General features: G+C 37.7%; 2 protein-coding genes across 2 annotated transcripts in view; one reads left to right on the forward strand and one right to left on the reverse strand.

Moving 5' to 3' along the window:
* Window positions 1-18,761, reverse strand: part of LOC116724487 (NLR family CARD domain-containing protein 3-like) — a 638,369-nt gene that overhangs the window by 458,911 nt on the left and 160,697 nt on the right. The window lies entirely within an intron of this gene.
* LOC116724598 (growth arrest and DNA damage-inducible protein GADD45 gamma-like) lies at window positions 1,895-4,364 on the forward strand. The gene is made up of 3 exons (XM_032570375.1): window positions 1,895-2,731; window positions 2,824-3,022; window positions 3,632-4,364. The coding sequence occupies exons 1-3, from the start codon at window positions 2,631-2,633 to the stop codon at window positions 3,743-3,745; spliced, it is 414 nt and encodes a 137-aa protein (XP_032426266.1). The 5' UTR covers window positions 1,895-2,630; the 3' UTR covers window positions 3,746-4,364.

Consider the following 18,761-nt stretch of genomic DNA (forward strand, 5'->3'; position numbering starts at 1 on the left):
CTTTGTCACATAAAATCTCAATAAAATGAGTCAAAAATAAACAGAATTTCAAGCTGTACTTTATCAAGGATGCGTGATTTCACTTTTACGCACGCTTATTTGGGCACCAATTGCGCAAATTCTCCCCCATATTTGTCCTTTTTTAATTTGCATACATTCAGTGAAACCCGCATCTTGCGTGAGGCTCGCCTGCTGCCGCATGAATAGCTGAGGAGGGGCGCACAGGTTGGCGCTGATTGATTCAGCGCTATTGTTCTGCGGCAGATGGAGAACTGTCGCTATGAACGGGGAGGGGGTCGCGGTTTGACCCGCTCCAGGGGTTCGGCCAGCTTTTGTCTGCGATCCTGCAAATTCTGCAGCCTGTTGTCTGAGTTCTGATGAAGTTTAAACTCCAAACAGAGACGTGGTTCCGAACTGTTTACCCCCTGAGGTCGCTTTAGTTTGGGGTGTAAACATGTTTTATTTACAGGAACCTGAGTTCCACAACATGTAAAACTATGTTGGGGCGCCAGTGCAGGGGGCGCCACATTTAATAAAAAATTAATTCTTGTCGCCACTTTTAGTGATGATTCCTGTTTTAGCAAAACTGCTTTTACTTCTAATTAAAAGGATTTCACTTTGATTATTGCTGAATATTAAAGAATTTTATTTATCAACCCAAATATGACAAACTTTATGATATTCTGGAGTTAAAATAAACTCTTCAGTTCATTTCTTTCCTCAACTTTTGTTTTCTAATATTTTTATTTGATCGTTTTTCATTATTCTGTGAAACTTGAAATCATTCTTCCACCTTTCATTTTTCTGCGCAGACTCAGTCTTTGTTTGCCTCCATGTTTGATTCGGCTCATCCCGACTGATCCGGACTCGGTTCTGCTGCAGAAAGGATCCACTTTCACGGCAACAGGCCGGGCGCGTGCAGATCGATCCACCGCTTTTGTTGCGGCTGCACATCTGCTCGGTTTGCGCCTCTAATCTGATGGAGAAGTTGCGGCACCGCAGCGCTGCGGCTGCATGTCTGCGGGTTGTTTGACTCCCGAGGCTCAGCAGGTGCTGCCTTTGTCCGCCGCCCCACTCGGGGGCAGATGGTGTCCCTCCGCAGCGCTGATAAAAGAGATGAGAGCACGTGACCTGCCGCCCCCAGATGCCACGCGCCCGGACGGAGCAGCGGCGCGTGGCACTTCCTGAACCTTAAAGGGAGAAAACACGCTGTGGAAATACCCACGGAGACGCTACCGTGGAAACTCTGTTCTCACTTTATTTGAAACTTTAAATCCCTCCACCAGCAGGGGGCGCTGATTATAAAATGACACAATCAATCAGTTTATTTGTCAGACATTTCAAATAGATTTACATCATAAAAACACAAAATACATTTGAAATATAAAATTTTATCAAGTCATCACACATCAGATTATCGATCGTTTCATTTATTATGTTTCAAAACCTGAAACAGTCGGGCTTTAGTCTAGAGTTAAAGGAACTCAGGTTCAGATGTTTTCTGGAAGTTTGTTCCAGATTTGTGGTGCATAGAAGCTGAATTCTCCATGTTTGGTTCTGGTTCTTTTTATACCAGAATCAGAAGAGCTGAGAGGTCCAAGAGATCCAACAGCAGATCTTTAAAATACTGAACGACTCATCGACACAATACATTAAAGTCTGTTCTCTGAGCTACAGGGAGCCGTAGGAACTTCACTGGCTCCATGTTCCTGGTTTTAGTCAGAACACCAGCAGCTGCAGCTGCAGGATTGATTTTAGACACTGTTGCTGTAATCAATGTGACTAAAGATAAACACATGGATGAGTTTCTCTAGATCTGGCTGAGACATTAGTCCTTTAATCCTGGAAATATTCTTCAGGTGATAGAAGGCCGACTTTGTAACTGTCTCTATGTGGCTCTGAATGTTCAGGTCTGAGTCTGATCTCTAGTTTCTATCGGTAAGAACTGAAGCTGTGTGCTGGTTCTAATCTTTCCTCTTTAGGTCCACAAACATCTTCAGTTTTGTTTGGTCAAAGTTGAGGAAAGTTTTGGTTTAAAACTCAAAGTTAAGCAACAATCTGATAATTAAAGAATTTCCACCATTTTTCAGTCTCTTGTTAAATATCAGAAATGGCAACAAAATAATGAAAAGTTATTTAAAAATAAGTGAGCAAACTAAATATTTTGTTTTGTATTCCAACAATAAGGTGATAGAAGACTGACTTTACAACTGTCTATGTGGCTCTGAAGTTTCAGGCTAGTTTCTAGTTGTAATAACTGACTAATTGTTCTTTAGATCCAAAGATATTGACTTTTGTTTCCATAATAGCTGTAGAAAGTTTTGGCATACTGATTCTTACTTTTTAAATTGATCATGTCGGTGATTCAGCTGCAGTGACTCCTGTGTTTTTTTGCATGAATAACTTAGAAGTGACAGTTTCTATCTGAACCCTGTTGGACACGAGCCGACTGAGAGTTTTCTAAAGGCACGCGTCCCTCAGGGTGGGGAGGGGTCGCAGTCGGTTGTTGCTTTTGTCCTGAAGGGAACCAATCAGGCGGCGAACGCGTGCCGGCTCCGCCATATATAAGCCCACCGACTCTTTTAGGAAGCACAAATTATTTCCTCTTCACGTTCTGAGCTCAACAAGTCATGAAGTCTCCTGGAAAGTCCTTGAAGGAAGCTCTGGTCTGCGCTCAGAGCGAACACCGGCTCACTGTTGGCGTCTATGAAAGTGCTAAGATCATGACAGAGTGAGAAAACTTTCATTTTTCTTGCTTTTTCATGCTTTCTGTGTGAGTTTGTCTCAGCAGTTGCTAACAGGAAGAGCGTTTTCCGTCCACAGAGACCCGGACAGCGTGTCGTTCTGCGTCCTGGCCACAGACGAGCAGTTTGAGTGGGACGTGGCCCTGCAGATCCACTTCACCCTCATCCAGTCCTTCTGCTTCGACAACGACATCAGCATCGTCAGAGTCAGCGACACGCAGCGTCTGGCCGCCATCGTCGGAGACGAGCAGGAAGACGCGCACTGCGTCCTCATCACGGTACGAGCAGGGGCGGAACGACGGGGTGGGCGCCGGGGGGCCTATGGCATCAGGAGAAACAAACAGGAGAAAATGAGCTGGAACTTACAGAATATATCTCATTTTTACACTCAAAAAAGTGTGACTGGGCTGAATTAATTTTTTGTTAGGTTAAGACATATTTTGTATAAAATTAATTTCTGCAAACTTACCTTTGTTTTATTACAGTAAAAAAATCTATTTTTTAAATTTCCAAAAATTTAAACTGTTAGCTTCATCGCATTAAAGCCCATTTATTGCTTGATTTTTTCTTCCACACATTTCTGCTCCAAGAATTAAACCACATTTTTACATAAAGCAGAAGTTCTGTGACATTAATCATCACTTTGTTTCCATGACTTTTCTTTGAATTTAGTATATTTTTTTCACCAATCAATGAGTCAGAGTCGGCCATTTTGTTTCCCTCCTGAAACTAATAAATTCCAACATTTGCAGCTGATTTTCAATATAGATGCTAACAGTAGAACAACCCCCCATACTTTTGGTGTTATGGCCCCTTTGTGAGGCTTGTAGCTCCGGCCCTGCTCAGCAGCCGTTTCCCTGCTAACGCTCCTCCTGTCGCTCCAACAGAACCCGGCCGATGGGTCTTGGGAGGACCCGGCTCTGGAGAAGCTGCACCTGTTCTGCGAGGAGAGCCGGCGGCTGAACGACTGGGTTCCTGAGATCAGCCTCCCCGAGCGCTGACCCGGCTCTCCGCCGCTCACCTGATCCGTTCACACCTGGAAATCCTCATCCCGACCGGGATGATTCCGTTTCCGGTTCTTTCCTGGGCGCTCCTGAGGAGCTAGCATGCCCGGGCTAGCATGGCGCCGGCAGCGCCGCCGCCCCCCGCAGCCGTCCGTGCCAAGATGAGCCTGGTTCTTTCTGCGAACGAGGCCGGGCACGCGGCGGGGGGCGGCACACCGTCGACCCTCATTCTTTGTGCGGATGAGGTTTGGAGAGGGAGGAGAAGAGGCGAGTTCTGCGTCCCGTGGTTCCCACGGAGCGAACGTCGCCACGTAGAAGCACGCGCAGCAGGAGAAGAAGCGGTGCCGAGGAAGAAGCGGCCATCTTGGAAAGAGACTTTTCAGATGTTCGTCTTCGGCTGAGCAACATGGCAGCAGTTGCAGTCAGCGGAAAAGTTTCCCACTTTCCAGAATTGTCTTAATTCTCTAAAGGTTTCACTTTAGAAGTTTAACGATGACAAAAATTAATCTAGAAACGTCTAATCTAAAGGTTTCACTTTAGAAAATGACAAGATTAAATTGATAAAACCATAAAAAAAATTTAATAAAATTTGAACAAAAACGTTCCTGCAATTCTGTTGTAAATTATAAAATATTAATTTTAAACAATTCAACCAAGATAAAATTACATTTTATGTGAATTTGATTAGTTTTAAAAGGTAAAACTTTGTTTTTTTGTAGCAAATTGACTGAATAAAAATTTTTCTTAAATGTTTTTACTCAATTTTTGTTTAGATTTTTTGTTTAATTTTACTTTTGAAAATGTTTTCTGAAGTTTCACTCTTAGAGGAACGACTCAAATTATTTGATGTTGAATCAAATCTGGGACATTTTTTTTACAGGCAGTCCTGATGTAAATTAAGAAATTAATTAGAAATTACTCAAATTATTTTCATTAAAAATACTTTGCTGAATAAAATCTGGACCAAAAAAATTTAAATTTTTTTCTAACCTGAAATTTGGATTTAAATTTACACTAAATATGTAAAACATTGTTTAAAAGTTTAATCTTAAAATTTCACTTTAGAATATGACCCAATTAAATGATTGATAAATGAATTAAAAAAAATAAACATTTTGATGTTGAATGAAGTTTGGTCCAAAAATAAAAAATACCAGTAATTTTGATTTAAACTGTATAAATAAACACATTACTATTTTAAATAACTGCAATTTAGAGACAATTACTTGATATCCTGAACAGTTCAGAATATTTTTAATTTTGTAAAAGTTTCACTTTTAAACAGTGACAGAAACAATGGTATTCTAAAATAAAATCTTTAAAAAGGTTCACATGTATTAAAGGAAAATTATGTTTAAAAATTCCTTCACTGTAAAGAAATTTGGTGTATAAAATTCTGAAGACAATTAACTTTTTGTCTAAAACTCATAAATACAAAAAGACATGAAAAATTGAGACTGAACTTATTTTTACTTAACTGCGAACAGCATGTATAAAAATATGTCAAAGTTGTTAATTTGTTTTTTATCAATTGTTTTTTGTGTGATTAAATAAAGTTTTGATTCAAATTTTGCTCACTGGCTTTTCTTTTTTACAGCTAAGTTAAATTGAATTATTTTTACTCTGTTTTCATTGTTTTAAGTTTGTAATTTTTTAGACCAAACATTTTCCTGCAGCATTAAATTCTGGCCCATAAAATTTAACATTTTGCCCTTTTATTATTTTCCAACATTTCTTCTAAAACTTGACTTTGCAGTTCTAACAGCTGTTCTATATCTAATAGAGTTTATTTAGGTGCTTTTCTTTATTTATCATTTGGTTTCCTGAGGATCCTAGTTTTTTTACCCATCATGCTTCAGATTAGTCACTTTGACGACCAACAGTTTAAAATAGTTTTTTTTTTATTCTACTTTTTTTTCTGGGGTCACAATCAGCAAAATTTCATTAAATTCAACTGACCTGAAAAGACATCAGGGATGAGAACATAGTGTAATTAAATTGTAAGTGATATTGAACTTTTTAATTACAATTTAACAATATATTTTATGTAGATACATAACTGGTCCAACTATCAAGCCATTTACTTTGCATTCAGTTCAGCATTTAGTTGTCAATTAAACTCAGGCAGCGACTTAATGAACATGATCTTTTGCTCCTGACACGCTGCCTTTTCTTTTTCTCTCCAGTTTGACGTTCAGATCTTTGACTGAAACTAGAGTCTCTCTGACCTGCATGCTGGCCAGCAGCTGCTGCAGCTTCAACGCCCCGCTGGGTCACCAAACACATTCAGCTTCAGACTCCTGCAACATTTTGTCTTTATGTAGGTTCAAAGAAAATGGAGAAACCAAATATACACAGGCATATTAGGGCCTTATTAGGTAAAAATATATATATTTAAAAAAAAGTAAATTTTTGCCAAAATACTAACATTTTTCAAAAGACATGAAAAAAATTAATATTTTTGACTTTTGCCGCAGAAAATTTTGGTTAAGACAAAAATTTTCTAGAATTATGGAAATTAAGGCAAAAATATTTGAAATTTAAAAGTTTTTTCTAGATAATTTCTGAATCAAAAAGTTTTTCCAGCAACATTTTGACTTTTCAAGCTCAGAAATATTCTCATTTTTTCTAGAAAATGTTCTTTCTAGATTTCTCTAGAAAATCTGTTTTTTTAGTAATTTTGGAAGCAAACTTTTTGACTTAAGCTAAAAAATGTATTTTAATTTTGACTTAAGCTTTTTCCAGCAACTTCAAGTTTTTTTGTAGCAAATTTCCAACTTTTGCAGCTTTTGAAACCCAGAAATATCCATGTTTTCTTCTATCCATGTTTTCTTCTAGCAAAGTTTTGACTTTTCAAACTCAGAAATTTTCTTGATTTTTTACAGAAATTGACTTTTTTTCCTCCATCTACTATGGCTGTAAGATCCATTGTACAAATCAGAAAGAAGTTCAAATAAGTGAGAGAATCTGTTCGTTTTAGAAGAGAAAACAGTCCTTTAAATGAGTCCTTTAAATCTCCATAGCAACCAGCTTTGTCGGTCTGCCCTCCAGTTTAATGACGAGGTGAAAAGCGTTTGGAGGCGGCCGTGTGCCGGGCACAAGCCAGCTGCCATTCAGGCATTCAGAGCCTAATCCTGGCTAACAGCAAGAGTCAGCAGAAACATCAAGCATCGTTACATCACCTCACTAAGCTGCAAACTCTGCCTTAAAGAAACAGTACCTCTTTTCTAATCTGATTGTATAACAGGAGCTCTACATCTGGGGATGGAGCGCTTAACGTTCAGCTACAGATTTCTGTGCAACCTTGAGTCAAAGCTGCTCTTCCAGAACCCTGATCAACCTCTAATGGCCTTCATTTCAACCTTTAGCTTTAAGAGCTCTGCTGCTGCTGCCACATGCTGCTGTTCAACACAAAGACTGAAACAGCAGCAGATGGAAACAATGGGCTACTGGTGTCTCTGCTGGACTTAAATATCTAAAAAACACAAAACAGGAACTCAGAGTGGACAGAATTTCAGACTTTTACTCTCCTTTGCATTAGTATTCACCGTCCAAGAGCTTTTATTTTGTCACAAACCATTAGCAATTTTTGAAAAAATCCCCAAATGCCTCTGTTGCAGCCCAAACAACTTCTCTATTGCATGTTTCTGAAATCCTGCGCGACATCACAACAGCAAACGTCGCAATGGAAGTTATGCTAACAAGTTTATCATAAACTTCACCTTAGTGTAAAACAGAAATATGCTAAAATTGATTTTACATTTAAAAAGACCCTGATTTTATGCTAAAACAAAAGCCATGCCACTAAGTTTATAATAAACTTCATCTTATAATTAGAATTATGTTAAATCAGAATTTATTTTAAAAATGAATTTATGCCAGAACTAAAGTTATGTTAACAAGTTTATTGAAACTCTTAATTTAGCATAGCTTCCGTTTTAGCATCAGAACTATTTTAGCATACATCCAGTTGTGGCTTTTTGTTGACACTTCTGGGCTACCGTATAAATGGATGAAAAAAGTGATTGAGGAAATCTACGCAAAAATAGGTCCAAGATTTTAGTTAAAGGTAAGATTAGTTGAGAAGCATGAAAACTACAACACATAGTACAGACAAACATTACTTGGGGGGGGCAAGTTAAAGATATGAATTTCTTTTTACAAAAGATTTTAGGCACCATTTTACATACAAAAAACATCTATGCATCATGTGTAAAATTTGAGTGTGAATATTTTTGCACATCTCTGTTTCAGATGAATAAAAGTGCAGAAAACAGCCGTTTCAGGTATTTACTGTGTCTGCTAGCTATGCTAATCTGACTCATAAACATGCTAATATCTCCTGCTGTCATTACCAGACGTGTGTCGACGCCGACCGGCTCCTCCGCCAGCAGCTGCTGATGCCAATTCCTGGCTCTAAAGCAGCTCATAATGAACCTGATCACTAATTACATTAACAAACCCGACTGCACTCAGCAGGGAGGGTCTGGAACAACTGACACTTTCACTGCTCCAGGAATTCATGCAAAAATGTCATTTTTTAAAGTCATGTTTTAGGACTTTATCTTTGAAGTTTATTGTACACTACAAAAACATAATTTTTAGTCTAGTTTCTAGTGCAAATATCTTGAATTAAGTTGAAATAAGAAAACTCATAAGTAAATTTTTAGTAAAAAGGAGCTTGTTTTAAGTAAATAATTTCTTAATATTGATGGAAAAGTTCTAATTCCACTGGCAGATTATTTCATTTAACAATCTATTTTTGACACCAAGTTAAATAACCAAAATAAAATCCCATTATCCATAATGTTTTGTAAAACAAATTGTAATGAACATATTTTGTGTAGCTCAGGCTTTGGTTGCTAGGTGACAGGCAAAACTCCACAGGGGTTGCTAGGTAATAGGCAGATTATTTCACTTCTAACAAAACATTTTTCCAACATTATAAACAAAATTAAATGCCAATGGAAGTAGTACTTTTTAAAAAATCAATATTTATTAATTATTGATTTATTGTGTTTCGGTATTGTGCTTAAAATTTAATTACAACAAAAGCCACAATGGAAGATATGCTAAAACAGAAGTTATGTTACGTTATACTACAACTCTTTTCTCTTAGTTTATTCTCATAACTTTATGTTTCCTGTCTTAGAGTGGTCCCAACACCCCAATCATAATTTTTCTCTAATTCTTTAGAGAATAAGTTGTGCCATAACTCTAAACAGGAGAACGGTTTTGAGGCAGTTTTATGATATTCATTGTTTGTGCAACTCGCCAAAAATAAAACTCACAGAAAAAGCTGCAGGCAGCACTTGTGCAGCCTCATGAATGGACACAAAGAGCAGAAAGCGGGGTGGGAGGGGCCGCCTCGCCTCTCCTTTGTGGGGAATAATGGCGCAGTCCTGGAGCAGCTGCTGCTGGCTGACCGGGACATTTGAGACGGATCCTTTCACCCAAAACAAAGTCTGGAGCCGAGAGTGAGCGGAGGAGGCGGAACAAAAGGCACGCTTAGGCAGGACAGCATGGCGTTGACTCTCCATTCAGCAGCAGGATGGGGAGGGGGGACGGACCGCAGCTTTTAAAGTTGACAAGAGTCACAAAGGTCCGCCATATGGACGCAGGGACATCATCTGCTCAGGAGTCACTGAAAGGAAGACAGAACAGCCAATCAGAGTTCAGTTCTGAACGTCTGCTCTGCCCGGCAACAAGAACTGGATTCTGATTGGCTGCTGCGGTGGGACACTTCCTGGTTAACCTGATCGACGCTGAAGATGTAACTGACTTTATAAACCATTCCTAATTTTATACAGTGAAAGAATCAGTTATTTATTTTATAAGCCTTTGCTTTGTAAAGTCAAACAATGCTTTTAAACTGACAAAAAATAAAAGAAAAACATTCACTTAATGTATTGCCTGAATTTTATTTGAAAAAGTAATGCATATTATTAATGATTAAATACAAAGGTGTGTTAAGGACATTATATACAGAAAAACAGTTACTTTCCACCAAAAATCTATTTTTCTAGAAAAAAGGAAATTTCTTAGTTTACAAGTTGCAAATTTTAGACTTTTGAATCTCAAAATTTCCAAAAGTTAAACATTTGACTCTCTTCCACTCCCACAAAATGTATATAAAAAAAACATTTCAAAATTATGTGTGAAGTTTAATCTTTTAATGACTTTTTGCAAAAGAAATTTAATACAAATACAAACTCTTGTGCGTTTTGTGAGTCACATTAAGACAACAGAACTTTAATTTCAGTTTAATAAATGTTATTCGGAAATATTTTCAAAACTGGATCTTGTGTAACAAATTCAATTCCACTTAAGTTTTGCTATAATAAATTTAGTCTTCTAAAAGGGGATGAAGAGTCAAATTGTTGTAATTTAATCCTGGCTACTGTTTTGGGTTTTTTATCCACCAATGTTTCTTATAGAAATCCCCATTTTTAACACATTAAGCATTTTCTTAACATGAGTTTTTAAACATGTTTTATACATAACAGTAACCACTTACTTTTTAAAAATCAAAACTACTTTTAAGCAGAAAACAGTTAAACATCAGTGACCTGATAAGATGTGAAACCGCCCCACCTAGTGGAGATGTAAGGTAATGACAATCAGATTTCTGGAGGCTTGATATGGAAAATGAAGCAGAAGACAAAAAAGAAAAGCAATGTCTGGCTAAATCAGTTTGATGTTCTGAAACACTTAAGTGCAACAAAAAAGCAAAAAAAAAAAAAAAGCAAAAAAATTAACCAGGGATAATGTTTCACTGTATGTTGATATACTCTGTCTGGATTTTATTTTTCTGTTAATATATTAAGGCCAAATAGTGTTTCTGGGAAATTGGAGTAGACAATGTTTACTTAAAGATGCTAAAAACCAAATCCAAAAAAAACATGGTGTGGAGGTAGTATATTACCATCTGTACACCATCTACATGGCACCCTTCCTTATCCAACACCAGAGAAGTACATCAGTCTGGAAATGCATCAAAAGCCACCAGTTTGCATAATTAATAAACACATTCACAGTAATGCCATTAGTTCTTCATCGGTAACAAAAACCTCACTGTACTTCTGAATAGTAATGTTCAATAACAATTTCCTTGCTCATCAAGACTGAATAAAATTGATGCTGTATTCAAATTCAACAGCTGTGATTCAAATCTTGGATACCTTAAAATAAGTCAATCTAATGTATTCACTTTCAACTCAGAAGTACATTGAGGTATGATTATCCAGGATATTTAGCGCTGCGATAAACTTTGATTGTTGTGCCTGGGATGTTTAATGTCTTGCCTCGTGTCAAACATTATCTCTAGAAAACTTTGAATAAACGTCAGACGTTAAACATCCCAGATGCAATAAACAGTCAATAGTATTAAACAATAAGGACAACATTAAGCATTTGAGATAAAATTTAAAACTGGGGACAAAGACAAAGTCCCCAAATGTCAGGGATAATGTCCCGATGTTTACAGTCGTCCCTTTTCCTGTCTCATCTCAAAGGTTTTACTTTTCCCTTTTTCTTAATTTTAACTCAACAGACTTAGAAAATCCCTGTAAAAAAATAAAAATAAAAATTCAAAGTGGTTATGCACCTCGCAGGAGATGAAGGGAACCAGGACAGATGGATGAAGGGGACCAGGCTGGATTCAGATGTAGTTTACCGGGTCATCTGGATCTGAAGTAGCATCGCATCTGTTCAGCTGTTAATTCCCTGTTTTCTTCTCTCGGATCTTCCAGCAGCAGAATGTCGCTGTGTCCCTCTTCCGGCCTCCATCGGCTCAGTGTGACGGAGCGACTCAAACTGAACAGGTTTAGCAATTTTTAGGCTGATCTCAAATCTTCTCCAGCAGCGGCGCTTCAGATGGGCAAGCCGAACAGGTCGGCTCACTGATTGCATCGAGCTGCTGAAGGACACGATGAAACTTTCCCACTGCAACAGAACAAAATAAAAAGGAGAAAGATGAGAAGAAGGAAGCTGCTGAGTGGAGGAATGGAGGGGAGAAATGGTATTCTGATCCCAACAGGAAGTGAACTGATTACTGAAATCAAAAGGTGTTTAAAGTCAGCCCATCACAATAAGCAATAAGTCAATAAATTAAAATGAGGTCAGTAATTGCCATTTGCAGGATTTATCATGTTACTACCAAAATCTGGATCAATATAGTCAGGCTGCTGCTTTGGTCTCAACTAGACACTTTGTGAAGGACAATTTTGTTTCCAGAATAACTTTGTTTTTATGTTTAAAATGTCCTCCAATTCCTGTGTGTAATGTTCTTTAGAATAAAAATCTGAGACTGTATTCTTGCATTATTATGCTATTGTCATTAGTTTAAAATGGTATTCAAAGAACATTTATTTGTTGCAATAACTTTTAGGTCAATTTATCATCCAGCAAAATTTGTTATGTTGAAGAATGGACAATAAACTGACCTGGAAGTTAAATAAACAAATATATTGTTTTGATACCATTTAAAAACCAACAACAGGAATAGAATAATAATGCAATAATATATTCTCAAATGTTAAATTCTATTGAAGATTTAACACTGAATCTGGAAGACATTTTAAATAACCAAAATAAATAAACTACAAATAAAATGAATGATGGGGGGGAAAAAAAAAAAAAAGGTTTAGTTGAGACCAAATTGAAGACTTCAACCAATTCTCGGTAAAAACACAAACAATAAATCATGTGGAAATTGAGTTTATTTAATTTGTAATGCAATTAACTGATTTATTGTGACAGGACAACTAGTTTTCTCCAACTGGGAATCATCCTAAAACCATATAGGCCGATAGGACACTGGGGGAAACCCTGACTTCCCTCTATATCTAGTTCTAAGCAGTAACTGTCTGTCTCTGGGCTGCTCTTGGTCCGATCCCTCCCCTAGGAGCCGTTTTCTCCAGTGGACTGACCCAAACAGAGGCATGTCTGTCGGCTCCTAGGATCTCTGGGACCCTCAAACCCCTCCACCACGATAAGGTGGCAGCCCACGGAGGGGAAAAACAAGACAGAAGCAGTTACCAACTGCTCTGGGTGAGGCCTGAAGGAGGCGCTCGTGTATGGACTGGTACTCTGACTGGCTGCAGTTCCTTCCTGCATGAGTGCTTTGGCTGACATGATGCTGCCATCACCCAGCTGTTCTCCCTCTCCTGCTGTTAACTTTTCACTTCCAAGAACGTGTAAAGTTCTCCTGACCAGCTGACCTGTTGTTGCGTCTCTGCTCCGTCTTCCCTCGGCTCCAGTCGGTCGTGGCAGACGGTAGTTGGCACCGAGCCCGGTTCTAGTTCTGCTGGAGGTCTCTTCCTGCTGGAGGGGAGTTCTTCCTCTCCATGGTCGCTACATGCATGCTCTGTACGAGGGGTTGCTGTAAAGTCAGTGGCTCAACACAAGCCATCTGCTGCGGGCCCCTACTGGTGAGGAGGAGGAAACGCTGTAAGCCAGTGACTCCATGCAGTCTGTTGGGTTTCCTTTGGTACAAACTTTTAAACTACTTTATTAACTGAACTTGAAGCATTGATGACTAGGATCAAGTGGAATTTATGAATTGGAACAATTTTGTAACATGCCTTGACAACACTGCTGTGAATCAACGTTAAAGGGTTTAAACAGTTTTTGTTTTGATGGTTGAGGTTTTAAACAGTTTTTGTTTTGATGGTTGAGGTTTTAAACAGTTTTTGTTTTGGTGGTTGAGGTTTTAAACAGTTTTTGTTTTGATGGTTGAGGTTTTAAACAGTTTTTGTTTTGGTGGTTGAGGTTTTAAACAGTTTTTGTTTTGGTGGTTGAGGTTTTAAACAGTTTTTGTTTTGGTGGTTGAGGTTTTAAACAGTTTTTGTTTTGGTGGTTGAGGTTTTAAACAGTTTTTGTTTTGATGGTTGAGGTTTTAAACAGTTTTTGTTTTGGTGGTTGAGGTTTTAAACAGTTTTTGTATTAGTTGTTGGTGGGGCATATTTGTTGGTTTAAGAGTTTAATTTTATGTAGTGTCAATTCACAACAAATGTCATCTCAATACACTTTGGAATAATTTTAATTCAGTCAATTATATTCCAATTGCTATTAATTAAATGTAAAATAAGTTCAGTTAATTATTAAAGTAGTTTAAAGGTTTGTACCAAAGGAAACCCAGCAGACTGCATGGAGTCAATGACTTACAGCATTTACTCCTCCTCACCAGTAGGGGCCGACAGCAAATGGCTTGTGTTGAGTCACTGACTGAACACCAGCCCCTTGTACGGAGCATGCGTGCAGCGACTATGGAGAGGAAGAACTCCCCTCCGACAGGAAGAGACCTCCAGCAGAACCAGAACCGGGCTCGGTACCAACAGCCATCTGCTACGACCGACTGGAGCTGAGGGAAGACGGAGCAGAGACACAACAACGGGTCAGCTGGTCAGGAGAACCTAACACGTTCAAGGAAGTGAGAAGTTAACAGCAGGAGAGGGAGAACGGCTGTGTGATGGCAGCATCATGTCAGCCCATGCCGTCATCCAAAAAGGAACCACAGCCAATCAAAACGCCAGACCAGCTTCTGTGGAGAGAAAAAACAGAATAAAGTTAACATTTCAAATAAATAATGTAGTAGCAACAGACATCAGCAGCATAACATAAATCAGGATAACCTAAACTATTCTAAGCCTTCACAATGCCATAATGCAAGAACACAATCCCAAAGATCAATAAACATTAAAGTGTAACATTTAAGACAGAAACATTTTAAATATCTAAAATAAAACAAATAAAATGAATTATAAAGTCTAAACAAAATTGTCCAAAACAAAAAAACAACCAAAAAACAAACGAAAAACAGGATGTTGTGGGGCGATGAAGGCCTTTTCCGTCAAAGGGGGATGAAGAGAGCGATGAAGGGTGAAAACAAGATAATCCAAAAGGATTCCTGAAGGACAAAAGAACAGGAAGATGACAAGACAGGTGCAGGTTTCATGTCAAACCCTTTAACTCAGAATGAAAAACACTTCAAAAATTCACACGGATATAGGTTTGTTGTAAATGAATATTTTAGCAAGTATTGTATCGATTATTCTTATGAATAATCAGATAAAAAAAACATAATACTGGTAACCAGTGTCACTTTCGGATATTAACATCAGTCCAATTTTCATATTTGAGCATCACTAACAATTACTTGTCTGTAGTGTAGAAAATTAACCTGTAACCATAGCTCACCAAGTTAACCTTAAGTTGTAAAAAAGTCTGAAATTATATTCAATTTAAAAGACGCAGACTCTAATACACTTATAAAAAAATATCTATACTCAAGCTTTCAGTTCAGAGAACTTGGATGAACTCTTACTTTACCCAGTGATTCTGTGTTCACGTCAGCGACGGGATTTGACATCTTTGTTCGTCACAAGCAGAAACATCTGTGTACCTCCACAATGCGCTCCGCCATCCATTTGTTGAGATCGAGATTAAATGAAATTTATCTTCTGAACCAGCCGTGAGGGAGGAGCTCGTTGAAGAGAAAGACTGCCGTACTCCAGGCATTGCGCTAGTTAATTTAAGGATGCTTATTGAACCTCTGAGAATGATTAAACCCAGACATAGTCATTAATAAATAAGATCCTCCTGGACCAAACTTGAAAAATGGATATTATGCTGCCAACAATTGGCATTTGTCAACAATTCATAAGGAGAGTTGTGCAACACAAATAATCACCTTTGATCACAAACCAGAGAATAATCTGTACAGTTTAAATCTGCTTGCTGTACCCAAATTCAGAACACCTGCCTTTTGTGGAGCCTACCATAGTTTTCCAGCATTGCCGAGATCTGTAATCGGTGATGTACCAAAGAATACCTACCTTTTGTGTAACCTAGTGGATTTTCCAGCGTCACCAAGATGTTCAATCATTGTTTTACCAAAGAAAACGCAGCTTTCATGTAGCCTGGCATATTTTTCCAGCATCGCCAAGATCTGTAATCGGTGATGTACCAAAGAATACCTACCTTTTGTGTAACCTAGTGGGTTTTCCAGCATCACCAAGATGTTCAATCATTGTTTTACCAAAGAAAACGCAGCTTTCATGTAGCCTGGCATATATTTCCAGCATCACCAAGATCTGTAATCGGTGATGTACCAAAGAATACCTACCTTTTGTGTAACCTAGTGGGTTTTCCAGCGTCACCAAGATGTTCAATCATTGTTTTACCAAAGAAAACGCAGCTTTCATGTAGCCTGGCATATTTTTCCAGCATCGCCAAAATGTAAAATCATTGCTGTACCAAATAACACCCAGCTTTCGTGTAACCTAGTGGGATTTCCTGCATTGCCAACATCTTCAATTGAAGTTGTACCAAACACACAGATTTCATGAAGCCTAGCATAATTTTCCAGCATCTCCTTGCTGTAACCTTAAAGTCTTTCCCAAAAACATTTCCACTCCACTTACTGGTTAACTTAATTAAATATAAATAAGCTTCAGCCATTCCTAATATTGAGAATCCAAACTGTGACAGTCTAAAAGAAAACCTTCTCTTTAATAGGAAGACTTTCCAAGGCTTCCTTTTAACAGAAAGACCTTTCAAAATAAAGTTGCCACTGCAACAATTTAAATTGCTTAAAATTAAACATACGCTTAAGCTAATCCTCATATTGACGATCAAGTAGAGACAGTGGAAAAGAAAAGCTTCCCTCTAACAGGAAGACTTTCCAAGGCTTCCTTTTAACAGAAAAGCATTTCAAAATAAAGTTGCCACTGCAATAAATATAAATTGCTTAAAATTAAAAGTTAGCTTAAGCTAATCCTCATATTGAGGATCAAGTAAAAACAGTGGAAAAGAAAAGCTTCCCTCTAACAGGAAGACTTTCCAAGGCTTCCTTTTAACAGAAAGACCTTTCAAAATAAAGTTGCCACTGCAATAAATATAAATTGCTTAAAATTAAAAGTTAGCTTAAGCTAATCCTCATATTGAGGATCAAGTAAAAACAGTGGAAAAGAAAAGCTTCCCTCTAACAGGAAGACTTTCCAAGGCTTCCTTTTAACAGTGCAGTGGCGACTTTCAAAATAAAGTTGCCACTGCACCAATTTAAATGGCTTAAAATTAAAAGTAAGCTTAAGTTGTTCCTTATATTGACGATCAAGTGGAGACAGTGGAAAAGAAAAGCTTCCCTCTAACAGGAAGACTTTCCAAGGCTTCCCTTCAACAGAAAGACCTTTCAAAATAAAGTTGCCAGTGCAATAAATATAAATTACTTAAAATTAAAAGTAAGCTTAAGCTAACCCTCCTATTGAGGATCAAGTGGAGACAGTCTAAAAGAAAAGCTTCCCTTTAACAGGAAGACTTTCCAGGGCTTCCCTTTAACAGGAGGACCTTTCAAAATAAAGTTGCCACTGCACCAACATAAATTGATTATATTAAAAGTAAACCTAAGCTAATCCTCATATTGAGGATCAAGTGGAGACAGTGGAAAAGAAAAGCTTCCCTCTAACAGGAAGACTTTCCAAGGCTTCCCTTTAACAGAAAGGCATTTCAAAATAAAGTTTCCACTGCACCAACATAAATTGCTTAAATTAAAAGTTAGCTTAAGCTAATCCTCATATTGAGGATCAAGTAAAGACAGTGGAAAAGAAAAGCTTCCCTTTAACAGAAAGACTTTCCAAGGCTTCCCTTTAACAGAAAGACCTTTCAAAATAAAGTTGCCACTGCAGCAATTTAAATTGCTTAAAATTAAACGTAAGCTTAAGCTAATCCTCATATTGAGGATCAAGTGGAGACAGGCTAAAAGAAAAGCTTCCCTTTAATAGGAAGACTTTCCAAGGCTTCCCTTCAACAGAAAGACCTTTCAAAATAAAGTTGCCACTGCAATAAATATAAATTGCTTAAAATTAAAAGTAAGCTTAAGCTAATCCTCATATTGAGGATCAAGTGGAGACAGTCTAAAAGAAAAGCTTCCCTTTAACAGGAAGACTTTCCAGGGCTTCCCTTTAACAGGAGGACATTTCAAAATAAAGTTGCCACTGCACCAACATAAATTGATTAAATTAAAAGTAAACCTAAGCTAATCCTCATATTGAGGATCAAGTGGAGACAGTGGAAAAGAAAAGCTTCCCTTTAACAGGAAGACTTTCCAAGGCTTCCCTTCAACAGAAAGACCTTTCAAAATAAAGTTGCCACTGCAATAAATATAAACTGATTAAATTAAAAGTAAGCTTAAGCTAATTCTCATATTGAGGATCAAGTAAAGACAGTGGAAAAGAAAAGCTTCCCTTTAACAGAAAGACTTTCCAAGGCTTCCCTTTAACAGAAAGACCTTTCAAAATAAAGTTGCCACTGCACCAATTTAAATTGCTTAAAATTAAAAGTAAGCTTAAGTTGTTCCTTATATTGAAGATCAAGTGGAGACAGTGGAAAAGAAAAGCTTCCCTCTAACAGGAAGACTTTCCAAGGCTTCCCTTTAACAGAAAGGCATTTCAAAATAAAGTTTCCACTGCACCAACATAAATTGATTAAATTAGAAGTTAGCTTAAGCTAATCCTCATATCGAGGATCAAGTAAAGACAGTGGAAAAGAAAAGCTTCCCTTTAACAGAAAGACTTTCCAAGGCTTCCCTTTAACAGAAAGACCTTTCAAAATAAAGTTGCCACTGCAGCAATTTAAATGGCTTAAAATTAAAAGTAAGCTTAAGTTGTTCCTTATATTGACGATCAAGTGGAGACAGTGGAAAAGAAAAGCTTCCCTCTAACAGGAAGACTTTCCAAGGCTTCCCTTCAACAGAAAGACCTTTCAAAATAAAGTTGCCAGTGCAATAAATATAAATTACTTAAAATTAAAAGTAAGCTTAAGCTAACCCTCCTATTGAGGATCAAGTGGAGACAGTCTAAAAGAAAAGCTTCCCTCTAACAGGAAGACTTTCCAAGGCTTCCTTTTAACAGTGCAGTGGCAACTTTCAAAATAAAGTTGCCACTGCACCAATTTAAATTGCTTAAAATTAAAAGTAAGCTTAAGTTGTTCCTTATATTGAGGATCAAGTGGAGAC

The sequence above is a fragment of the Xiphophorus hellerii genome, chromosome 8, assembly GCF_003331165.1.
Source record: "Xiphophorus hellerii strain 12219 chromosome 8, Xiphophorus_hellerii-4.1, whole genome shotgun sequence".
NCBI classification, from domain to species: domain Eukaryota; kingdom Metazoa; phylum Chordata; class Actinopteri; order Cyprinodontiformes; family Poeciliidae; genus Xiphophorus; species Xiphophorus hellerii.